The following is a 20,909-nucleotide window of genomic DNA, read 5'->3' as shown; positions in this document are numbered from 1 at the left end:
TGATCATTTTCCTCAATTTGCTGAAAGCTGTGAAGTCTTTGCATTTAAAATTCCTGGCATAAATCAAAATAAATCATTTGTAGCTTGGGTGTATGCTAATGAGTAATTGCTTCTTATTATAAATCAACATAAATCACGCAGTGTTTTCTATCACTCTTAGGTTTAGGGTATATATTAACTTGTGCTGTCACTTTTTTGTTGTAGCTTGGAAGATATGAGCCTGCCTGAGGAGATGCTTATGAACAAGACATGTCGCTGTCCATTGTGTGACGAGGAGCTCCCTCTAGGTGTCATGGACGCTGTTCTTCACCTGGATACCTGTGACAAAGACAGTGAAATTATCAAAGGTACTGCCAGCCATTAACTTACCTGTGCATAAGTTATCTGGACAGCTGTGTACCTCCAGCGAACTCTACTCCAGTCGAGCGTGAGAGACCAGACAACTTTTCATCATCTGGGGTTTTAGTCGGGTAGAGATTGACAAACACTGTGTACCATTGGTACTGTTTATTTCTGTTCTGTATTTAAATTTGCCTTCCCTGTGAGAACTGGATGTATGTTGAGTTGTAAATTATTGGTTTGTTTGGTTAAGGAACAATTTTTATATAAGATTGAGGCATGACTCCATGTCCTTGCTTGCCACACTAGTTAATAGATGCTTCCAAGTATGCATACATAATCATTCAATCAGGTTTTAATAAATGTTTATGAATAGGGGAACAGGAAGTGGACGTGGAAAAGCCCTAGTCTGCGATTTGCGATTTGCTTCACATCCCAGCAAGGGGATCAGCGATTCATCAGTACTCTGCGATTTGCTGATGACATTGCCTTGCTAAGTTGCCTCGTGAATTAATTGTAAAACCTGATCAATGACTTAAACAGGCAGAGCGGAATGGTGGGTCTAAAATTTGCCAGAAAACTAAAGTAATGTTGAACATACTCAGAAAGGAACAGCAGTTTATGACTGGCAGCGCTGCAAATGGTAAGGGAATGCATCTACTTCGGGCAGGTAGTGACCGTAGATTCAAATCACGAGAGTGAAATAACTCTCATGAGAGCGAGAGTGAGAGCGCATTTGGCACGTTCTCTCAGATCATGAATGGCAGTCTACCAATATCTGTCAAGAAAAAAGTACATAGCAGTGTACCCTTCTGGTAGTACTCACTTATGGGGCAGAAACTATAGCCACGCAACGTGCTATGAAAAGGAAAATTATTGGTGTAACTTTAAGACAACAGGAATCCTAACTGAAATTAAGAACAAATGGGCTGGCTATGTACAGTCGAACCCCGCCACAACAAATGCTGCTTCAACGAAATATCTCAGATTCCCCATCAGCCAGCCATAGAAAACAATGCATGGCAGTTCTCGTCACAACGAATTATCTTTTCAGGTGCGTTTCCGCTTCAACGAAATTTTTGTTCAGTGGAAATGGTTATTTTACAACAAAACAAGCATAACGTTAACCGTCCATACGTTCACGATGTTTAATTTCACCAAAAACGCTTACTGGAATCGATGTCTGCCCCATAGTGCATCGAGTGCGAATGGGCAGCGCCATTCAATATCATCCGTCATACCGACACAGAAGCGCAGCGTAGCCGGCCCGACGCAGTGCGATTGTCCGGTGTTTCATTTGTGTTAGTGTGCTAGAATCGACGCCAGCATGGCAACGCCGTGCAGAAAGCGCAGCTTCCTTTCTTTGGAGGATAAAGCACGCATAATCCGAGAGGCCTCAAGCGGGATGAAGAAGAAAGGTGACACCGCTGCGGATTTCGGCATCTCATGTCCACTAAAAGGATGCAAGCCAAGATGATCGAATTTTTTGGAAATAAATGGATATTCTTGGTGAAGACGAGGTGAATGAAGTGTCTCGGAGGTGCGTGTGCTCTGAGCTTGGGTGCTCTTTGCGGGTCCTGTGCTCTTAGCCTGTGTGCTGTGTCCGGGGCGTTCTTGCGTCATTCCTGCCTTGGGCCACGTAACAATATTTTTGAACAGTGCAGTCAGATCTTAGTCTTTTGGGCTGATTTTGCCACAGTGAAATTTCCGCTTCACCGAAATTTTTCGCGCACCCCGTGAATTTCGTTGTAGCGGGGTTCAACTGTAATGCAAAGGCAAGATAAGTGATGGTCATTAATGGTAATGGGGTGAATTCCAAGGGAAGGAAAACATAGAAGGGCGTGGAAGAAAGTTAAGTGGGCGGATGAGATCAAGAAGTTTGCGGGGACATGGTGGCCTTGGCTGGCACAGAACAGGGTTAGTTTTTGAGATATGGGAGAGGCTTTTGTCATGTACTGGGCAGTCAGGCTGGTGATGATGAAATGTTTATAAATTCATACCAAGCTGCTGACGGTGCTGGCTGCTGTAATTGTGTAGTCCTAAGGTTGTTGATGTTAAGTCAAACTATTAGTAATGCTGTCAGTTTTGGAGAACATTCTAGCTCATCACATGTCTGCCACCTTTTCAGATGCAGGAGCAAGCGCCGAGCCAGAAGAGGCAGAACAGCCACATGACCCCTTGAAGAAGGCCTACTTCTGCAAGGATTGCAACAGGGAGCTGCGCCTGACGCTTCCAGAGATCTTCCAGCACAAGAAGACGCACCAGTCAACCTCGCAAGGCAAGGAACTGACCTTTCATGACGGGGAATTTCGTTGACGTGTAGCTCACAAGTAGGAGAGGAAAAATGGCTGGGGTACAACGTGGCTTGAACCTAGTTATGTGAGAAAAAGCTCTGTTAAGCATGTGTCTCCACGGTCTCAAATCGAATGTCAAGGTTTTCAGGTACCCAGTGATCATAGTCATATGATCACGTGGTCTTACTACCATAGCTTTGGCCGTACCACCATGCAGTCAAGTTTGGTTTGACCTTGTGAGGCATTGAAGGTCATTGTCGATGTAGTGCCTGTCTCAAATCAAATGTCAAGGTCAAAGTCAGGTACACAATGCTCATATTCATATGAGCATGTGGTCATACCATAGCTTGGGCCATGCCACCATGCAGTTAAGTTTGGCTTCTATCCCCCGAGGAATAGAGCTCTCGCTCTAAAACAAATTGTAGTGCATTTTATAAAACCGGCAGTCAAGCTGAGCATGAAATGGGAAGGAAAGGCCTATTGCCTGTGCATATTCTTTCATCATCATGCAGTGTGCAGTCCAGTAGCCATGTTATGCCTGATGCACTGATGGATTCAGCCGTTCTTGGTATTACTTGCTCGAACATTATAGTGTGGTTTCCTTTGCTCCGTAAACTGATATATAATCATCTGTGGACAAAACCAGTCAACCTAGCCCATGAAAATTTATTTTGTGTTTGAAGACTATGGAGTCTGTCACAGGGAGTATGTTCAAGCATAAAGTGCTTTGCAGTGGGCAAGGTAGCACCATCTGGTGTCATTCAATGAAATTTAAGACATGTACTATGTGTAATGTTATTCCTGAGCTGCTGTCAACACTCTCTTGGCCATTGCTGCCAATTCTGTGCTGAATTGACTACCACCCAGGCTCTCTGTGCAGACTAAAAATGTGTGCTCGGTGACCCATTGTTGACTTTAGGTTAGCTCTTTACGTGAGGAATTCTTTCGCCACTTACAAAAATGCACTAAAGTTTAACATACTACAAAACGCGTCTGTCTCGACTATCGTAATAGTCACGTTTGCATTCAACAGATGCTAGATCAAAATTAATAAAGCTGGCTGACATTGCATGCAAATCCTTTTGCAGGCTGCACAGACTAGGGTTCAGTATGTAGTGCACCATGTGCTGATATACTCGGCACAGTGGGCACATGTTAAAAATTCAAGCACAGTAAGATGGCATAGTAATTCAGGGTGCATTCCCTCCCACAAGTAATAGCACTTGCTCTGTTTTCTGTTCTGGAGGCAAATGGCAAGTCAACTCCAACTGCGCCTGCCCGATGCTTAAATGCTGATTTGCTGGTTTAATACTTACACGTTCGAAAACAGTAGGAAGCTCTGAAAGCTGGAATAGTAAAACGTCCGCGTCACCTTTTTTTAAGTTCTTCGTCCTTGCTCGAGTCTGAAGGCCAGCAGTTGCAAATATAATTCAAAACACCTTGGACTGCACAACCTGCTTGCCACCCGCGGTTTGTATATGCAAACAAATAAGAGACTGGTTGATTCATGACAGAATGAAGTTTGTGGCATGAAGCTCTGGTGCATGACATTGTAGAAGACGCTGTCAAGATGCTGTCACTGCAGATTTCAAACACGGAGCCAGCGTGCGTTTTGTCACAGATTGCCTTGATGAAACGCAACATAGGAACAAGTTGAAGCTGGCATTACTTGTGGCAATACTGAATTTGAAGTTTGGGCTACGGCTTCAGGACGAAACTTTGCAAAGTTTGATAATCTCAGTGATCTTCCGCAGCAAATTAACGTGAACTACCGTATTTACTTGCGTATAACCCACACGTTTACCTGAAAAAAAAAAAAAAGAACGCTAGAAAGATACAACTGCACACTCAGTGATCATTTCGTTTTTAGGACATTTATTCAAACGACCACCACGATGTCACCGGTTATCCGATCTCAATCGTCGCCGCTCTCACTGCTGCCATCCGAGGCTTCATTGCCACTCTCAAAGACGTATTCATCCTCGGAGCCATCCAAGCTGTTACTGATGGCACATTTTTTAAAGCTTTTACGCACCAGGTCGGCCTGTATCGCTTTCCACACATCCACGATCCACTGGCACAGCAATGGAATATCAGGCCTTCGCACGCGTCCCATCAGTGTGAGGGCGTAAAGGCCGTCGACCATCCACTGGGCATACAGCAGCTTCGTGTGTGCCTTGTTCAGGCACACGTCGAGTGGCTGTAGCATGGATGTCATGCCGCCAGGTATTATACCGAGGTCTGTGCCGGTCTCGGCGAGGTGAGCCTTTACCACATCAGTGCAGTGGCTTCAGAAGGAACCCAGTATGAACATTGAGCATCCAGTACGAGCAGCAGCTCTGTTGCCAATTTCTTCGGCAGTGGCTCTAATCTTTAGCTTCTCTTTCGCTGTGAAACACTGCCGCCGAGTCCCACTCATGACGCCAAAACAAAGCAGGCAAACAGTGCAAACTGGGGTGTAGTACACGAAATGGTTCCCGACACTAGGCTCGACAACGCTGGCTTAAGAAAATGTGGCCAATAGTGTGGGGAAGAACAAACCACGACCTACTGAACTATGTCTTGGAATAAACAGACTATGAATGTAGATTTGGCTATGCCTTTCTTTGGCCCCTCATTGGCATTGGCTTGACAAGCGTCCATGATGATGGGCATGGCGGACTACACGGGGGAGGCCGCCGCGAATTGCCATGAAGCCGATCCCCCCCCCCCCCGAAAAAAATTCGCAGATAACCCGCACCCCCACTTTCTAAACGCGTTTTTTTTTTTTTTTTCAAATTTTGGTGCGAGTTATATGCAAGTAAATACAGTATTTGCGCCATGGCACCATACTGTAGTAGTCATAGTTATGGGGCTTTTTGTTGCATTTTTTTAACAATGATGACAAATCGGTGCCAAAATGGAAATGGCTACTTTTGACTCGTCAGCTGCGGCAACATTCATGGCTCAGATTGAATTTCCACATTGCAGGCTGCAGCGATCGATCCGACTGCTGAAAACTCTTTTTGGTCAGAGCAGTGGCGATTAGGAAATGTCTAGGAATGGAGTGCATCGAAAAATGTGCCGGCAGGACGTGCACGCTTACGCATGCGTGTTGTTTTAAAATGCTAGGACTTGTTCTGTCGGTTCTTTTTTGGTCCATAATGTACCTGCTTCATTTAAGGATGCCTCTGTTGTGAAAAGTTGATCAACATGTAGCGGAGGCAGGACACACAGTGTCCTAGCCCAGTTGTCCATCCTTTTGTGCTAAGGTAAGAGCAAACAGACGAGCTAATTTATTGATTGGATTAGTGCAGGATTGTTCTAGTGCAACGCTATAACTGTGATCCTTCTATGCCACCCACTTACCCACTGTGCTTTCTACCACCGTAAAGTGATGGCCTGTAACTGATGTTATAATGGTGTGCATTGTGAATGTCACATAGAGCAGCACTTTGAACAGTTGTAATTTTTGAGGGCAGTCAACAGGGGAAAATGTTTCCTTGTGGTTTGCTCAAAATATGAAGCTCACACTTTGAAAATGAGCACGCGAGAGAGATCTGTCAACATTTTTATTGGCTGCACGCCTGTGTATAAAAAAGCACGTAGCATGAAAAGAAACCGCAATTTCCAAAAATACACTCTCAACTCAAGACGTCCGTATAAAAAGACGTCCATTCTGTCTCTCTCCTTCGGGCAATATTTACATCCAGTCTGCAGTCCCCTAAATATAATTGAGTAACACTATCGAAAGCTAGTTATGTGATGACCACAGGAGGAGGTAGTGTAGGGTCTACTTGTTCCTAGCGTGGAACTTCTTGGCAGTGTCATTAGCATGGTCCCTCAGAAGCTGGCAGGGCTCAAATTCAGGTCCAAAGGTCTGTGTGAACTTGTCCATCCACCGAACAAGCTTGTCCGCGCCGTACGTGTCAATGAAGTGGAATGGACCGCCCAAGAACGGCGGGAAGCCGAGGCCGAACACTGCACCTATGTCACCTTCGACCTGCGCAGGTTGAAAAAGAGAAAACTTGTTGATTGCATGCTGTCAGTGTTCACCAGACAATTGACTGAAGAAGAAAAAAAAAAGGATGTTTGAGAAAAAATTACCACAGATATATGTGCAGCCGAGGAAAACACACAGGCATGGAGCAAAACAACCTCAATGCACACACAGAACTAAAGAGATCAGGGTAAGCAAGCTTATTCCTGAAGCAATTAGGGAAACTCTTGTTCTAACAACCGTCTTAGTGGTACTAATATGGTTTAGATTGATTTTCTAGACTAATCGTGCTGAAAACAATTTCGGTGTTCTTTTGTTTGGTGCACTGACACAATCATAAAAGGGCGAACTTCATGTGCACATAGTCACCTTGTTATGCCTTTTCCATCACAAAAATGCACTGTATGCCAAAGGACTGCATTCTTCAAGAATGTGTTCCACACAGCATGTTTAATTTGTTCTAAAAAATGCAACCAAAATACCTCATCCCAGGGCTAGCAAACAAAACCATGCAGGATGTCTACAATACGGGTATACTACAGCTGTGGAGAGCTTTATGACGACTGTCACTATAAAGTGTGTACACAACTACAGTTGGTTACAGCTTGGGAATGCCGCAAAAGCCCTGCCCCTTCTAGCACACCTCACGCAGCACATGATGGACTTTTCAAAATCGCCGTTCACATTCTGCCGTGTGCCTTAGCCTTGGAAAACCTGTTATGCGTATTTTGCACCATTTCTCATGAAGTCCACGCAATATACTTATGACGAAGTCGTAGCTACATCCTTGCCACGCGCCATTTTTTGAGCACTGTGAAGAGAAAACGCCAGCCAAAATTAGAGGCACCGCACTGCATCAGCTGACTGCTCAGCAGCCACCGACTATGCTGCGGTTGAGCTCATTTCATGCCGTTTCTCATGGATGCCAGGTAGCATGTGCATCGCAAATCTGAGTCATCTATATTCGTGTATTTCCTGCTGGGAAAACTGTGTTTGGCCATTAGTTACAGTAAAAGCTCAATTCGAACTGTTGGCATGGTCCCGGCCAATGGCCATGCAAGCCCACAGCGTTGTACGTGCACTAATGCAGACTATGGGTCTCACACAGTTTAATTCAAACAGGCTTCCAAAGGGAGGCCGTGTCCAGGTATGACTGGCGCGAAGCGATTGTCCGAATGGCCCTACTTAAATCTGAATTCCACGCTGCATCACGATGAACGGACAGCCACACCACATTGTTTCGATTTCGCTTTTGCAAGCTTTGCACCAACCCACGTCAGCCAGCCAACCAAGCCCAGGTGCGCACCATTTCAGGCGCTGATTAATGCGTCGCTAGTATTTTCTGTCCCCCCCCCCCTTTTCTCGCCACTTCGGCGTCGCTGGGCATTTTTGTCCATGCAGTTCTTTCATTCTTCCAGTACGATGGAGCTGCACAATTGTCATGAGCTGTTCACAGTTAGTGCGCTGGAGCTCGACAGCTAGAAATAGTCACTGTCGCGCCTTTCTCATCTCAACAGTAAACAACCACTGCAGTCTTTCAACTGTGAAGGACACAGTTCTTGTTAGTTTTTTTGGGGCCATTCAATAACTCGAACATTTTTTTCAATCCCTTAAAGTTGGATGCAACGAGCTTTCATTGCATTGCCCAACGGCGACACATTTTTTGCAATCTGTTTCTCATCTTCATCGACTATGTTTGCTGACACTGCTTCATCCACTGCCTGCTTCTGCATTAGCATGCATGGAGTATGGGCAGGCAACATTTAGTGCTCGAATGCATACTGTACCATGCTGCTGCCCTCAGAGTGAGAAGAAGCTGTGGCTCACCGGGTTTGCAAGAACGCCTTCTTGCAGGCAGAGAACGGCCTCGTTGACGAATTTGCTGGCTAGCCGAAATTGGAGCTCCTCTTCCGTGTTGCTGCACGAGAGAATTGGGCAGACTCGTCAGGCAGCGTCAAGCGCACATTTGAAATAAAAAGAGCGATGCCAGCACAGATATACACTGTAAAACCTTGTTGATACGTTCAGGCTCATGTGCAGATGTGAAGAGCTTTCCTGGTGCTTGTAGTAGACGTCCGTCCTCTTTTGTGTGATTCTTAACACACAAGAAACTTTGCAACGTATCCAACTCAGGGACGGAAAGAGAGCCAGGGCCTGTTTATTGCAACCATTGGCATTCTTGGGTGTTTCACCCCATTGCACTTAGGAACTGACTTCCAGTGCACTTTTGCTCTTTTGTTTAGCAAGCCCCTAGGCTCGGCCCCCTCGTATGCTCATGTGTTGTCATCCTTTTTGAAAGCTTCATGCCACTGCACTGCTCCCAGGCTCGGCTTGGGCCATTTGTATGTCACACATACGGTCGGTCATAAATGCGTCGTACAAACACAATACAGCAAAATTGAGAACATGTTTACCAAGAAGGCTTACTTTCCAGGAGGAAACAGTTTAACGGTACTGGGCATTAGCGTTGCTCAAGATGATGAGCGCATGAGCCAGCAATATATCAAAGAGCTTCCACCGTATACATGCGTGCAAATGCAGGAAGCTGTTCTCACTCGAGTTTCTTGGGCAGGCTGTACTTCTTGAGCAGGTTTTCTGCCTCCGTATTGATGGGCCGCTCCTTAACACCAGGCTTGTAGATAAAGCATCCTTTGCCAGACTTGCGGCCTGCAAAAACAGTCGGCATTTGAGACAAAGGTCTCAGCACGAGGAAATGTGCGAAACCGTAGTAATGAATTCTACTGCGAGAAATGACCAAACTGATCATTTTTGCGACCCCAAGTAATCAGATTTATGTTCAAGGGACTGTTCCACCAGCATTTTCTAGTCAAGCAATGGAGGTAAAGCTTACCATGACAAGCAAGACCTATTCATGGTAGCAAAAAAGGTTTTTGTTTTGTGCCTTAACATGTAAGCTCTACTGAGACAAGCTCACACTCAACCAAACTGTAAGGGTCCACACAAAATTAAATAAAAAATAGTTGCTGCCGAGGAAGTTCAGAGACCCCATAAGCTGTTCTCATATTCTCATGTCCTCATGTCTAGATGGATGAAAAAGCTGCACTCACCCAGAAATCCAGCGGCAACCATGTCCTTGAGGATTTGTGGGTTGCCACCCTGGAACCTGGTGCCGAACTCCTTGCCCAGGAACTCTGCTATGTGCTCAGCCACGTCAATGCCCACCTCATCGACTAGCGTGGCCGCACCAACGGGGAAGCCAAATTTCTTGGTCAGAGAGTCAAGCTCCTTGACAGTGACTCCTTCCTGCGCTCAATTCAAGGAATTCCATAGGCACAAGTGAAGAGAGTGACAGAGAAGCTGCAAAGGATTTCACTGGTTGTTAATTTATTGCGACATGATAGCCTATGGCCAAGCAAGCACATGCAATTAATAAAAATGCTGTGAAACATTTACTCGGAGCTTTTTGCTACAACAGTACACTCTGGTTTCGGAGCCCTGATAATGAAAACCTGCATTCACATTCTTTTTTTTTTCATTTCTTTTGCTTTTTAATCTAATGCACACATTGTTGCAATGGGTTTGCAAAAAAAAAAAAACCACATCAAATAGGCCAATACAGTACAAAACCTGCACACATTTTTGTGGGGGGCACTTGAGCATTGGACAAGAAGCCTAAGTCTTCAAACGTTAACACCGGTATAAGTTAAGTAATCAGTCACTGCCGCAACGAGAGTACCCTGAGGGATACTACTACAGGCAGTCTGTAGATAACAATGGCATGCAGGCTAAGTCAGACTAGACTGACAGGTTAGCATTATGTGGCAGCAAATATGTCATTTTTACCAGAAACAAAACTTTTGTAAGGAAGAAAATCGCATAAAAGCAAAGTACATGCGACGTGTCTACTGCGCTTTCTCACGGAACGCTATTTCGCCGTCAGTAGGCAATTCTCTCAAAATAAGACGATGCTGAGACGGTTGACTCAGCCAGTTGGTTTCCGGTTTCCGCCACACGTTTCCGTTTGTGTTTCTGATCTCTGGAAGTTAGTTTAGTTTATGGGGGTTTAACGTCCCAATGCAACTCAGGCTACGAGGGATGCCGTAGTGAAGGACTCTAGAAATTTCGACCACCTGGGGTTCTTTAACGTGCACCGACATCGCACAGTACACGGGCCTCTAGAATTTCGCCTCTATCGAAATTTGACCACCGTGACTGGGATGGAACCCATGTCTTCCAGGTCAGCAGCCGAGCGCCATAACCACTGAGCCACCGCAGCAGCACCGATCTCTGGAAGTGGCGTTTCTGATTGGTGGGACAGCCCCCAATGTAAATGCATCACAGAAGTGATATAGCAGCTGACCAATTTTACGGACTCCAATCATTCAGACTTGCGCGATATTTTGGACTTCGCTGATAATTCAGACTTAGCGTCACGCCGCACCTGCCAGAAACATGCACTTTCCATGACAGACACTTCGGACTCTGAGTGGAGTCCAAAAGTTTTATTTTTTGGACTAAAATAGATGCCAGCCATACTGTGGAGATTGTTTTTAGACCGAAAATTTCTTTTTTCAACCTAACTTTTGCCAGATGCCCAGTCCTGCGCTCATTTGCTCTTCTTTCCTTAACCTACTCAATTCTTTCAGTGCATCTCTTTCTACCAACCCATGCCACCTTTTCCTTCCCACTTGCTTGCCACGTGCTTTTTCCCAAGATAATTGTCAAGCTGGCGTTTCATAGAGGCTCGCAAGCCTGGTGGGAAAGTTTTCTTTAGCTACTTTGAAAAGCTTGAAAAAAGAATTCACGCTATAATCATACCTTGCTTCTGAAAATAATGTGAGGTGCATTCTGAGAAGCATTACTTGATGTTTCCAGAGGAATATTGCAGATTCTTTGTTCTTAATTCACAGAATTTGAAAAGGGTTAGGGCCCTTATCGACGATAAATAATACATCTGGGTAGGGTATTAATTATAGCAAATGGCAGCTGGCTAGTGCTTATTCTCCACATCTGCAATTCTTGCAACAGAAGCAAGCTGCTCGTGCAACACGCCCCCACCTGTAGCAGCCTGATAGCTTCGGCCAACATTGCTGCAAGGATGCGTGTCGTGTAGAAACCCGGCGCATCCTTGACAGTGATGACCACCTTGCCCTGCTTGAGCCCGACAGCAACGGCGGTTGCCGCGGTGTCCTGGGACGTCTTGTCATGGGTGATGACCTCCAGGAGCTGCATCTTGTCGACGGGCGAGAAGTAGTGCATCCCGATCACCTGCACGGAACAGGGGAGAACACTAGATGTAGAAGACAGCACTGTGTTCTGGAAGAATACCTACTATGCCTGCCACGTTTTCATCCTCTTTTATAGCCTAGCAATATATAGTCAAGGGCACACTAGCACATCGCCACAAGGTTGTTTCTAAAACCAGAATTTATAAACACAAGCAAGGAAAAAATTCGGGGATGAAACCATAATATCTGGCATGTGCTAACGTCCCAAAGTGATATGTTGGTTAAAAGATAGGTTAGGTTTTAGATTTCACAGGGTTTAATGTCTCAAAGAAACTTCGACTGTGAGGGGCGCCATAGTGAAAGGCTCCAGAAGTTTCGACCACCTCAGGTTCTTTAATGTGCACTGACATCGCACAGCACACGGACTTCTAGCACTTTGCCTGCATTGAAGTGCGACCGCACAGCCGGGATCGAACCCGTGTCTTTCGGGTCAGCAACCGAGCGCCCTAACCACCGAGGCACCGTGGTGGGCGTGGATTAAAAGAAACGCTGTAGGGGAGGGCTTTGGATTAATTAAGACCACCAGGGATTGTTCAATGTGTGGTAACGTCACAAAGCACATGGGGGTTTTTTCATTTCACTGCCATGGAAATGTGGCCCCCTGGCCGGGATTCAATCCCATGACCTTGGGATTAGCAGCCGGTTGACAATGCTACTGAGCCACAATGCGGGCGAGGTTAAACATGCTGTAATCGATCCTTATGCAATTTAAAGTCAGAAAAAAATGGAATGTCAAATGTCACTGTTCTACAACTCTCGTCAAGCAATGTTGTAACTTCACTTTCTTTTTCTTTTTCACAACCGAACAAGCAACCACAACAATTATAGTGGAGTACACATGCATCGGGATGTAGAAGCACATTGGGATTTGCCAATGTTTTGGCTCTATCAACTGCTATTCAAAGCTACAAACCAAGGCTGTGCCTACAGAGTTAGAAAACTTGCCAACGACAATTTTACTTGAACGTGCATGGCACAATGCAACATCGCTGTTTTGGCAAAATCAAGAGAGAAAGCACAACTGGCCTTCTCGGGTCGTTTGCTGGCCTGGGCGATCTTGCCAATGGGCAGTGCGGATGTGTTGGAAGCAAAGACACAGTGCGCCGGAACAACCTGCTCCACCTCCTTCAGCACTGCATGCTTGACGTTGATGTCCTCAAAAACAGCCTCGATGACAATGTCAGCAGCCTTGAAGTGTTCATACTTGAGCGTGGGCTCAAGTGCTGACATGTAGACGTCCCGCTCGTAGCTGAAAACCACACGTAAAGAAAAGCTGAACATTAACAACCGGTACAAATCAACAGGTGTTAACCAACATTATCAGGAGTTCAGGGGTCTAATGATGAAGCCAAGACACATTAGCCAGGCTCTGGCCACATACCCAACTAACCAGAATAAACTTAGAATACACTTTACGCATCACTAATCTAGTCCACAATGTGCAATTTTGTATCTTTAACCAATTTGCATTAGGCATGACTGCCAAATGGTATGGCATGAAAGCCATACCATTTTTGTGAAAATTTTCTCTGCCAATGTAAAAGAAAAGCATGTTCTAGTTCACATAAACTCTATTCCCCTCCGACTTGACAGCGTGTACATGCACATACGCATGAAAACGCTCTCCAAGTTGTACCTTTCATATCGGCGCCTTGTGCAACATTACAAAAGCTTACGCGGAGATGCGCTTCTTCTTGACGTTTTCATCCAGGCCCTTGCGAACCTGTTGCTCGCCCCGCGACAGACCCTTCTCGGCAGTGTCCTTGAGCACCACGCTCCAGCCTTTGTCGACCGAGACTTGCGCAATGCCTGCTCCCATGAGACCAGCTCCCAGGATGCCAACCCTCCTGTATGGGGCACAAAAGTATATGCATGACAGATTCGCTCATCGGGTCAAAGTTCAGAAAGCAATTGATGTCGGTGATACAGCGGTCATAATTAAACACCCTAGTGATTATGGGCTTTAGAAGAGTTAACTACTGGGCTAGTCGGTAATCATACATACTGAAAAGATTTTTGCGAAAAACACAGACACACAAGAAAGACGACGACACGACGGACGCTCGGGCACTCGGTTATTACAAACAAAGCACAACCGTCACATTTTGCGTACATGCAATGGTGATGTGCCTCAGGTAGAATGAGCATACCAAAGACTCTGCATGAGCGAATGTAAACAAGAGTTAACCACATTCATTTATGCCCTTTCTAATTCACACAAACCATCTTTACAGACATGAACCTGCTGAGTTGCCAGACTTGAACCCTGTAGTCAACAGTGACTGCCTGGGTACAAAAGATATTCAAAGGAAACCTACCTGCCATGTGGCTGACAAAGTGTGCCAATTGCGAGGCCAAAGCTCAGAGCTAAATGGATACCGAAGGTGATAAAGCAGTGCTCTCTGAGATGGCTCAACAACTAGGCTCGCGAGCTGCGACGTGAAGCCAACTTTCCAAACAACTTGGGGCCACCAAGCTAAGCCGTGACATACACGGGAAAAAAAACCGTAAACCTAGCTATGAATGTGGAAAGAAGCCAGCGTGGGCCGCTGAGAAATGAGAGGCAGTAGAAATGCAGTGGCGAGTAAGGACGGGAAGAAAAGGGCGAATGTCCGCAGCGCTGCATAGGTAGTTTTGTAGTGCTCGATTTTATCGCGTGCGTTTCTCAACTACTTTGCCTCCTAAGCGACACTGAGGCCGCGGAAGACGACACCGTGTTCATGCAAGGCTTTGATTTTAGCATGGAATCAAGCCCCCATTCTATTCACAACCGTGCTGTATTCATGTGAATGCAATACTTTGACAAGACTTGGAAGAAACTGAACAACAAGGGCAGGATGGTAGGTATCTCCAAGTGTTCCTATTATAAATTGACACTGTGTGTTTAGTAAATAGCCAATTAATTACCAGACGGCATCTTCAGAGCCATGCCATCGTCAACAACCGATGCAGTGAAAACAATGATATAAACATTTTTGCTGGTACGAGGGACTTTACTATACAGTGCGGCTCTTGTGTAGTCGTGTACCTTTGTCCAATAGAAAAAAATCTGCGAGACAGACAACAAGCTAGAAATTGATGCACCTTTTCAGCATTAATTTATGGCTGAATATGAATAATTAATTATTGTTGATAAATTTTTATTTACTTACTCAGCATCGCCACTGCTTTGCAGAAAGAAAAAAAGGCGAGAAAGAAAAAGTAAAAGGTGCAAAACTGTCAAAACAAAAGAAATCACAATAAAGGAGTGAGACACGGCGCACTGCTTTAAATCACGACTGTGATGAAGTGCACGATACTCCCAAGTCCATAAACTCAATGTTCAGTTAACGCTACGGTAACGATGCCTCTTGTTTTTCATTTAAGAATGCCACGGCACTTACGCAGCTAGGTACCTCACAAAAGAAGAGAGAAGTTTCCCATGCAGAAAAAAGCTGTTTAGAATGCACAGCAAAAACAGCACTACTAAATCACAATTGCAAATTGAAATTTTTCGTGAATTTGGCCTGTTTGTCTTTGATGCAACAGTCTGACAACGGCACACACATCTGATCACAAGCCACCAATGCCTGCTTGTACCCCGTGAAAATGTGCTCCTGCTTGCAACTCCGGCCAAAATGCAACATCTAGTACTCTGCAATGAATGCAAACAGTGGACAACCCAGCATGCACGAAGATCTACCTAGTTTTCAATCAATATCTAAATCCCCGTCTTTACTGCAAATTGAAATCTCCCATACCAACAGAATCTTCGAGTTCCTCATTCATACTATGATGATAACGAGGCAAAGGTGAGTGTTCCACTCAACAGTGGAATATGTCATCCGCTATTCAACGTAACGCAACATGTCAGAACACTGACAGCGGCAAATGGCAGTCACTCACTTGACTTCATTCTTTGGCTCCCCAAACCTGTTCTTCTTGCAGGCAACTTGACCAAAGTAGAGCCCTATGAGCCCCTTTGACTGCGGCGTGATGCACAGCTCGCCAAAGCCCGTGTGCTCAGCTTCGTAGCCAAACTTGGGGCCCTTCACAACACCAGTCTTGACAACCTGTGTGCAGAATGGAAGCAACGTTTTTGCCCAATTCTAATCAATTCTTCAAGGTCAGTGGATCTCAGCTGCCATAATTCCAGTTCCATTATGCTGTTCATTACCTTTATTTTTCATTTGTAGCTGGACACAAAAGCATGGTCTCACAAGCAATATATGTAGTTGAATTTGTATCCAACTACCAGTGAGCAAGGTTGACATTGAGCCGCACCCTTCCCAGGAAAGCTCTCAACCATAAGTATTCCTGCTCAAGCTCTACAGAAACCCGGCGTATGTTCTTCCATTATACAGCATGCTACCAGTTGCAACAGAGGAACAAGACCTTTTATCACTCGAGTTCTGAGTGCATTTGACATCATATCAGACAGCACAGTGCTACAGAAACTTCAAGTCCACGTGCTTGACTCTCCTTTGCAGAGCTTCCTCTGAGTCTACATATTCACATGAATCGCCTATGTGCCTTGCACATCGGCAGTGGTTACGTGCCACCACACTTATGTTGGAGCAGAGACTTGCCACATCATCAGGCTCATGCCTGTCATTTTCTACTTCGAGAGGAAACACATCACTATTTCTCCTATTTCCCCACAACCAGTTATTTCACTCCTACAAAAATTGTACATTAACAACCCTAAAAGCTTTCGGGAGTCACGTCAGCTTCAAAGAGTGCCAGCTAAAAACTGTCATTGCAAAGCCACAATTACTGATATCAAGACAGCTACACCAGTGACAAACAATACCTCGAGGATCTTCAGTGGAGCCGGGTACAGCCCTTGTGTCATCTTCATCACCTGACCCTTTGCCTTGTCAAACACCATGTTCCGCACGAGTTCGTACTGGAGTGCCTTGTTCATTAAGCCTGTTGCAAGAAAAATAATTGCGCAAAGACATAGGGTGCTGTCAGGTATCGCTGCGGTAGACGGAGTGCCCACTTTTACTTACGCTCCATCAGAGGGCGCGTTCGGTTGGGCTTCAGTGATCCGTCGGCCAGGCCCTTTGCTGCCTGAATTGCAACTTCCTCTAGGTACTCGACCATCCGTTCGTCTATGGGCTTCACCCCTGGGCCTACAATAAATGAGGTCAACTGCATCACAGCTTCTACATTGAAAACTGTGCTCTTGACCTATTACTCAAAATTAGGTCTGTGTAGTGCTGAAAGAAAAAACTTTCAGCAACTGCCTAGCTCAAACACGAAATTCTGAGTCAACAGAGAAATGTACCATCGTGGACAAGTCTCCAGGGCGCACCAGCTGCAACTGATGTCCGTAACTCTCTTATTAGCCCCATGCTTGTGCAGGTGGAAGTCTGCATGCTATAACACGTGGTAGTGAAATGAGACTTAACAAAAAACATGGCACGTATGCGCCAATACCATTTTTTGCACGTCTTGGAGACTTTCGTCTCCGACAGTATAGTTATGTAGCAAACAAGTCTCTATCTCATCATGCTCTTTTCTCATGCATAACCGATTTCCCCACACAGTCCTCCCGATAAACGGGTCGCAGCAGTTACACACCTAAGGGCTCAACTGTTTGGTCAACAAGCCCCATCTTTTTGGCGCGGTCCGCACGAATGTTCCGGCCCGTGAGCATCATGTCTAGCGCAGCTGGAAGCTGCACCTGAAAAGAGTAGGCGCAGAGGCACGAGTGTGGTAGCGCAGCGAAGGTGAGGAATCTACTGTAGTGTGTGACAGAGAAATTGTGCTCACAAGTCTAGGCAGACGCTGAGTCCCACCGGCTCCGGGTAAGATGCCAAGCATCACTTCGGGAAGACCAAGGACCGTCTTACGGTCCTTGACCGCTATCCGGTACTGGCAGGCCATAGCAACCTAGAATGTTTCACAACGGTTGGAAAGAGTTCCCAACTAAAACATGCAACAAGCAGATAATATAACAATATAACTTAAAAACATAACCAATTGCCAAGCACAAAATCATTTTGAAAAGACAAACTTCACATTAGAATAAGACTCACGAGAGAGAGATACGGTGTGCCTTCTTTTGACAATCATTTCTCAACCTAACAGCAAATGTCAATGCAAAGTCTGTGCGAAGACAGAATTTATCATGCAGTTTCCAGTCAAGAACATGATTGTGATGCGTAAAATCATAAGGGAGCATTAAGTTTATGCAGAGCTACAAGTTGGGGACCTGCAACTAATCTAGATCATTAGGATCTTTGATCTGAGCAAAGGTGTCAATATATACAAACTTCTTAATTCTGACCTGCACGTCAGAAATGGACTTATAACCTCAGAGCCATCAAGATACTAGAGCAGCCACACAGCTCAGAGTTCGACATTTCAAGCTGGTAACACATATTAAAATATGATGCAAACTTTCACAAGACAGTCATGCCCCTGCGGTGTGGAAAAGTGTGGGTGAGACGAGTTGACTAGTTCACCTCGAGGCCACCTCCAAGACAGGAGCCCATGATGGCGGCTACTATGGGCTTGGGGCTGTCCTCGAGCTTCTGGACCAACTCTTGGGCCTCGCGTGACAGACGAGCGCCTTCGGATGCTGACTTGCATTTGTCCAGCATACTGAAAAGCCACAAAATTATCCTCCAAGTTAAAAAAGAAAGAACTAAACAAGTCTATAGGGAGCCCGCACCAGCAAGCTACAGCAGAACTAAAGCCAAAAGAAAAATAAGGAATTATATAGACCAACCAAAAAAATTGAGAACAAAAAAAAATTTGTGAAAACAAAACCTGGGCCATCACTGAACAGATTTCTAAAACTGGCAATGTATGAAAAGCTTTTACATCAACGCATGTTTAGGCTCACTTTTTACATGAGACTACTAGCTTACAAAAGAACAACTGCTTAATTCAATGACAAAGAAAAGACATCAAAGCACAAAATGCTTCCCTATGGGGCAAGCTTCATTACTTTCCTTGGCGCAGCTGGCATCAGACTTGCATAGCAGGGATCAATCAAATGAGCAATGTCAAAATTCAGCATTGTGCAACTGTACAATAGTTCTGCGAACTCCCTCAACCTGCTTATAATAACGTGTGGCAACTTAAACGAAAGAAGGCCATTAAATGACAGCAACCGGGTGTACTTCTGGTAAAGAAAAAAAGTAACCATATGAAATAAGGGCAAACAAAACCCAATGTGTGTAACCAGCAGGAAAGAAGATAAACAAATGAATGTGGATGATCAAAAAAAACTCTTTGCTCTACTACATTTTCTCCACAGCTGCAACACAAGTATGAGAAATTCAGTAGTATTCAGCAGTAGCATAGTATGAAAAATTCAGCAATGACATTTGACGTGAGTCACCCAACCTAAAAAATGTCAAGAAATTTAAACGGGAAATCAATAAAAGGCACCAAGTGTAGTTAATAATTCATCTCAATCATTATGAAAATTTGAGATGAAGCCTACAACTTAGAGGCTCAGCACTTTTGTGAAAAAAACACAGTCATTAAGGAAACAGATTTGGAACTAATGGGCAAATATGCGCAAGGTCTCATCACACCTCTCGTTACACTATTTGTTCAAACGCTATGCTCTGGCAAGTAGCCTAAATTTACATTTCGGTTAAAACGCAATAATTACATGAGAATGTACCTGGTCCCAATGACAACTCTGGCACAATAGTCTTGAAAGCGCACTCTCTGAAGTGCCTCAACAACCACAGTAACAAGGGCAACAATGACAAAGGCTGTATGAATTAAGCAAGTAGGAAGGCAATATAAGTTTCGTTTGTTCACCGGGGAAAGGCACAGTTGTAGCAAATGCAGCTGTAAATTTAACGACGAAACTCTGATATGTTCCAGTCGCATCCTACAATAAAGGTGAGCTTACGGCCACTACTTTTATCACTTACGCAGCACATGCATAAACATCAAGCTGCCCATCATGACTGATGTATCCTCAAAGCAGCAGTCATGCTGGTAATAATAATAATAATAATAATAATAATAATAATAATAATAATAATAATAATAATAATTTTTATTGATGGCTGTGTTGAAATGCTGCCTTACGTGATATCGGCGCCGGCAATGAAGCAGCCAGGCTTTGAGGAGATTAGCACGGCACTGGACACTGCACCATTGCTGAGGAAGTCTTGTAGGACGACTTTCACATCTTCCGTGACTTCGGCATTCAGTGAATTGACCTAGAAACAAGCAAGGTTCCTATGTGGCACGCTGCCGCGTGTGCACCGGGACAGTCACCTTTGAACCTGGTGTGTCGATGCGGATGACGGCGACACCTTCTTTCACGTCATACTTCAGATGTTTTAGTACTGAGAAGGAAAGTCAGGAAAAGAAGCGTTTCAGGAGACGCCGGCACAGAGCACGCGAAAAAAAAATTTTTTCGAGCCATAGCAAGAAAAAAGCTACTCACGACGCATGCTGGAAACTGAAAACGTCCTCACTGAATTCCCTCCTGCGTGAAAAAACCCGTAAATTCATAAAGTGAGCGCAGTTTCGCGACAGTAGAAGGTTTGGTAGACGTTCCAGTGTAATGCCTCAGATTAATAAAATGCAGTGTGACACCACTCCAACCGATGATAGCAATGGTTGGGTAACGAAGCTGGCTTTTTGGAAGGCCACTGCTCCTTCAATCCAGCGACAATATCGCCGATGCCACAGCGATCTAGTGCAAGGCAGAGGCGACAAGCAAGGGAGAGAGCACACGGGCAAGCCCACAAGATAGGGGTTACTACCGTGACCCTGATCACAATCAAAGTGCCGAAAGTTGTTGTTCACCTTTCAGTGAATTATTCGCCAACTAGTGAGCGATATGTTAGGTGTAATTGAACACTTACGGATCGAGGAAACCAGATGAGGATAATTTCGTAAAAGTCCCAGCGCCCTACAAGCCATACTCGATGCCGTGCACTTGCCTCCTCGCTGGTCAACAGCCGGCTGGATGAAGCGAAAACGCGATGTTTGCCGTATTTACTATTTACTTTGGATACAATTTCGAACAGTTCTTTTCATTAAAGTGTCGTAAAAAAGTTGCAATGACTATTTTGT

At 45.0% G+C, this 20,909-nt stretch overlaps 2 protein-coding genes across 3 annotated transcripts in view; one reads left to right on the top strand and one right to left on the bottom strand.

The window, feature by feature from the left end:
• LOC144106708 (putative ATP-dependent RNA helicase DHX34) overlaps window positions 1-9,796 on the top strand; it is a 33,267-nt gene extending 23,471 nt beyond the window's left edge. The window contains exons 16-18 of one of the 2 annotated variants that reach the window (XM_077639551.1): window positions 205-347; window positions 2,474-2,617; window positions 9,658-9,796. In XM_077639551.1, coding sequence (XP_077495677.1) covers window positions 205-347; window positions 2,474-2,617; window positions 9,658-9,665 — 295 coding nt within the window. In that variant the 3' untranslated portion in view covers window positions 9,666-9,796. Of the gene's footprint in view, window positions 1-204; window positions 348-2,467; window positions 2,618-9,657 lie in introns of both variants that reach the window. The other variant, XM_077639550.1, reaches the window with a different exon arrangement.
• Window positions 6,170-20,820, bottom strand: Mtpalpha (monolysocardiolipin acyltransferase Mtpalpha). The gene is made up of 17 exons (XM_077639552.1): window positions 20,699-20,820; window positions 20,275-20,316; window positions 20,103-20,173; window positions 19,911-20,044; window positions 18,317-18,455; window positions 17,622-17,741; window positions 17,430-17,532; window positions 16,856-16,978; window positions 16,654-16,772; window positions 15,747-15,913; window positions 13,538-13,708; window positions 12,888-13,110; window positions 11,632-11,841; window positions 9,681-9,876; window positions 9,168-9,279; window positions 8,440-8,530; window positions 6,170-6,615 (listed from the first exon to the last, which is right to left on the bottom strand). Exons 1-17 carry the CDS (start codon window positions 20,754-20,756, stop codon window positions 6,406-6,408), a joined length of 2,289 nt encoding a protein of 762 aa, XP_077495678.1. The 5' UTR covers window positions 20,757-20,820; the 3' UTR covers window positions 6,170-6,405.
• Between the last annotated feature and the right edge of the window lie 89 nt (window positions 20,821-20,909).

This window comes from Amblyomma americanum, chromosome 10 (genome assembly GCF_052857255.1).
Source record: "Amblyomma americanum isolate KBUSLIRL-KWMA chromosome 10, ASM5285725v1, whole genome shotgun sequence".
Classification (NCBI taxonomy): Eukaryota; Metazoa; Arthropoda; class Arachnida; order Ixodida; family Ixodidae; genus Amblyomma; species Amblyomma americanum.
This window is presented reverse-complemented; position numbering and strand designations above follow the sequence as displayed.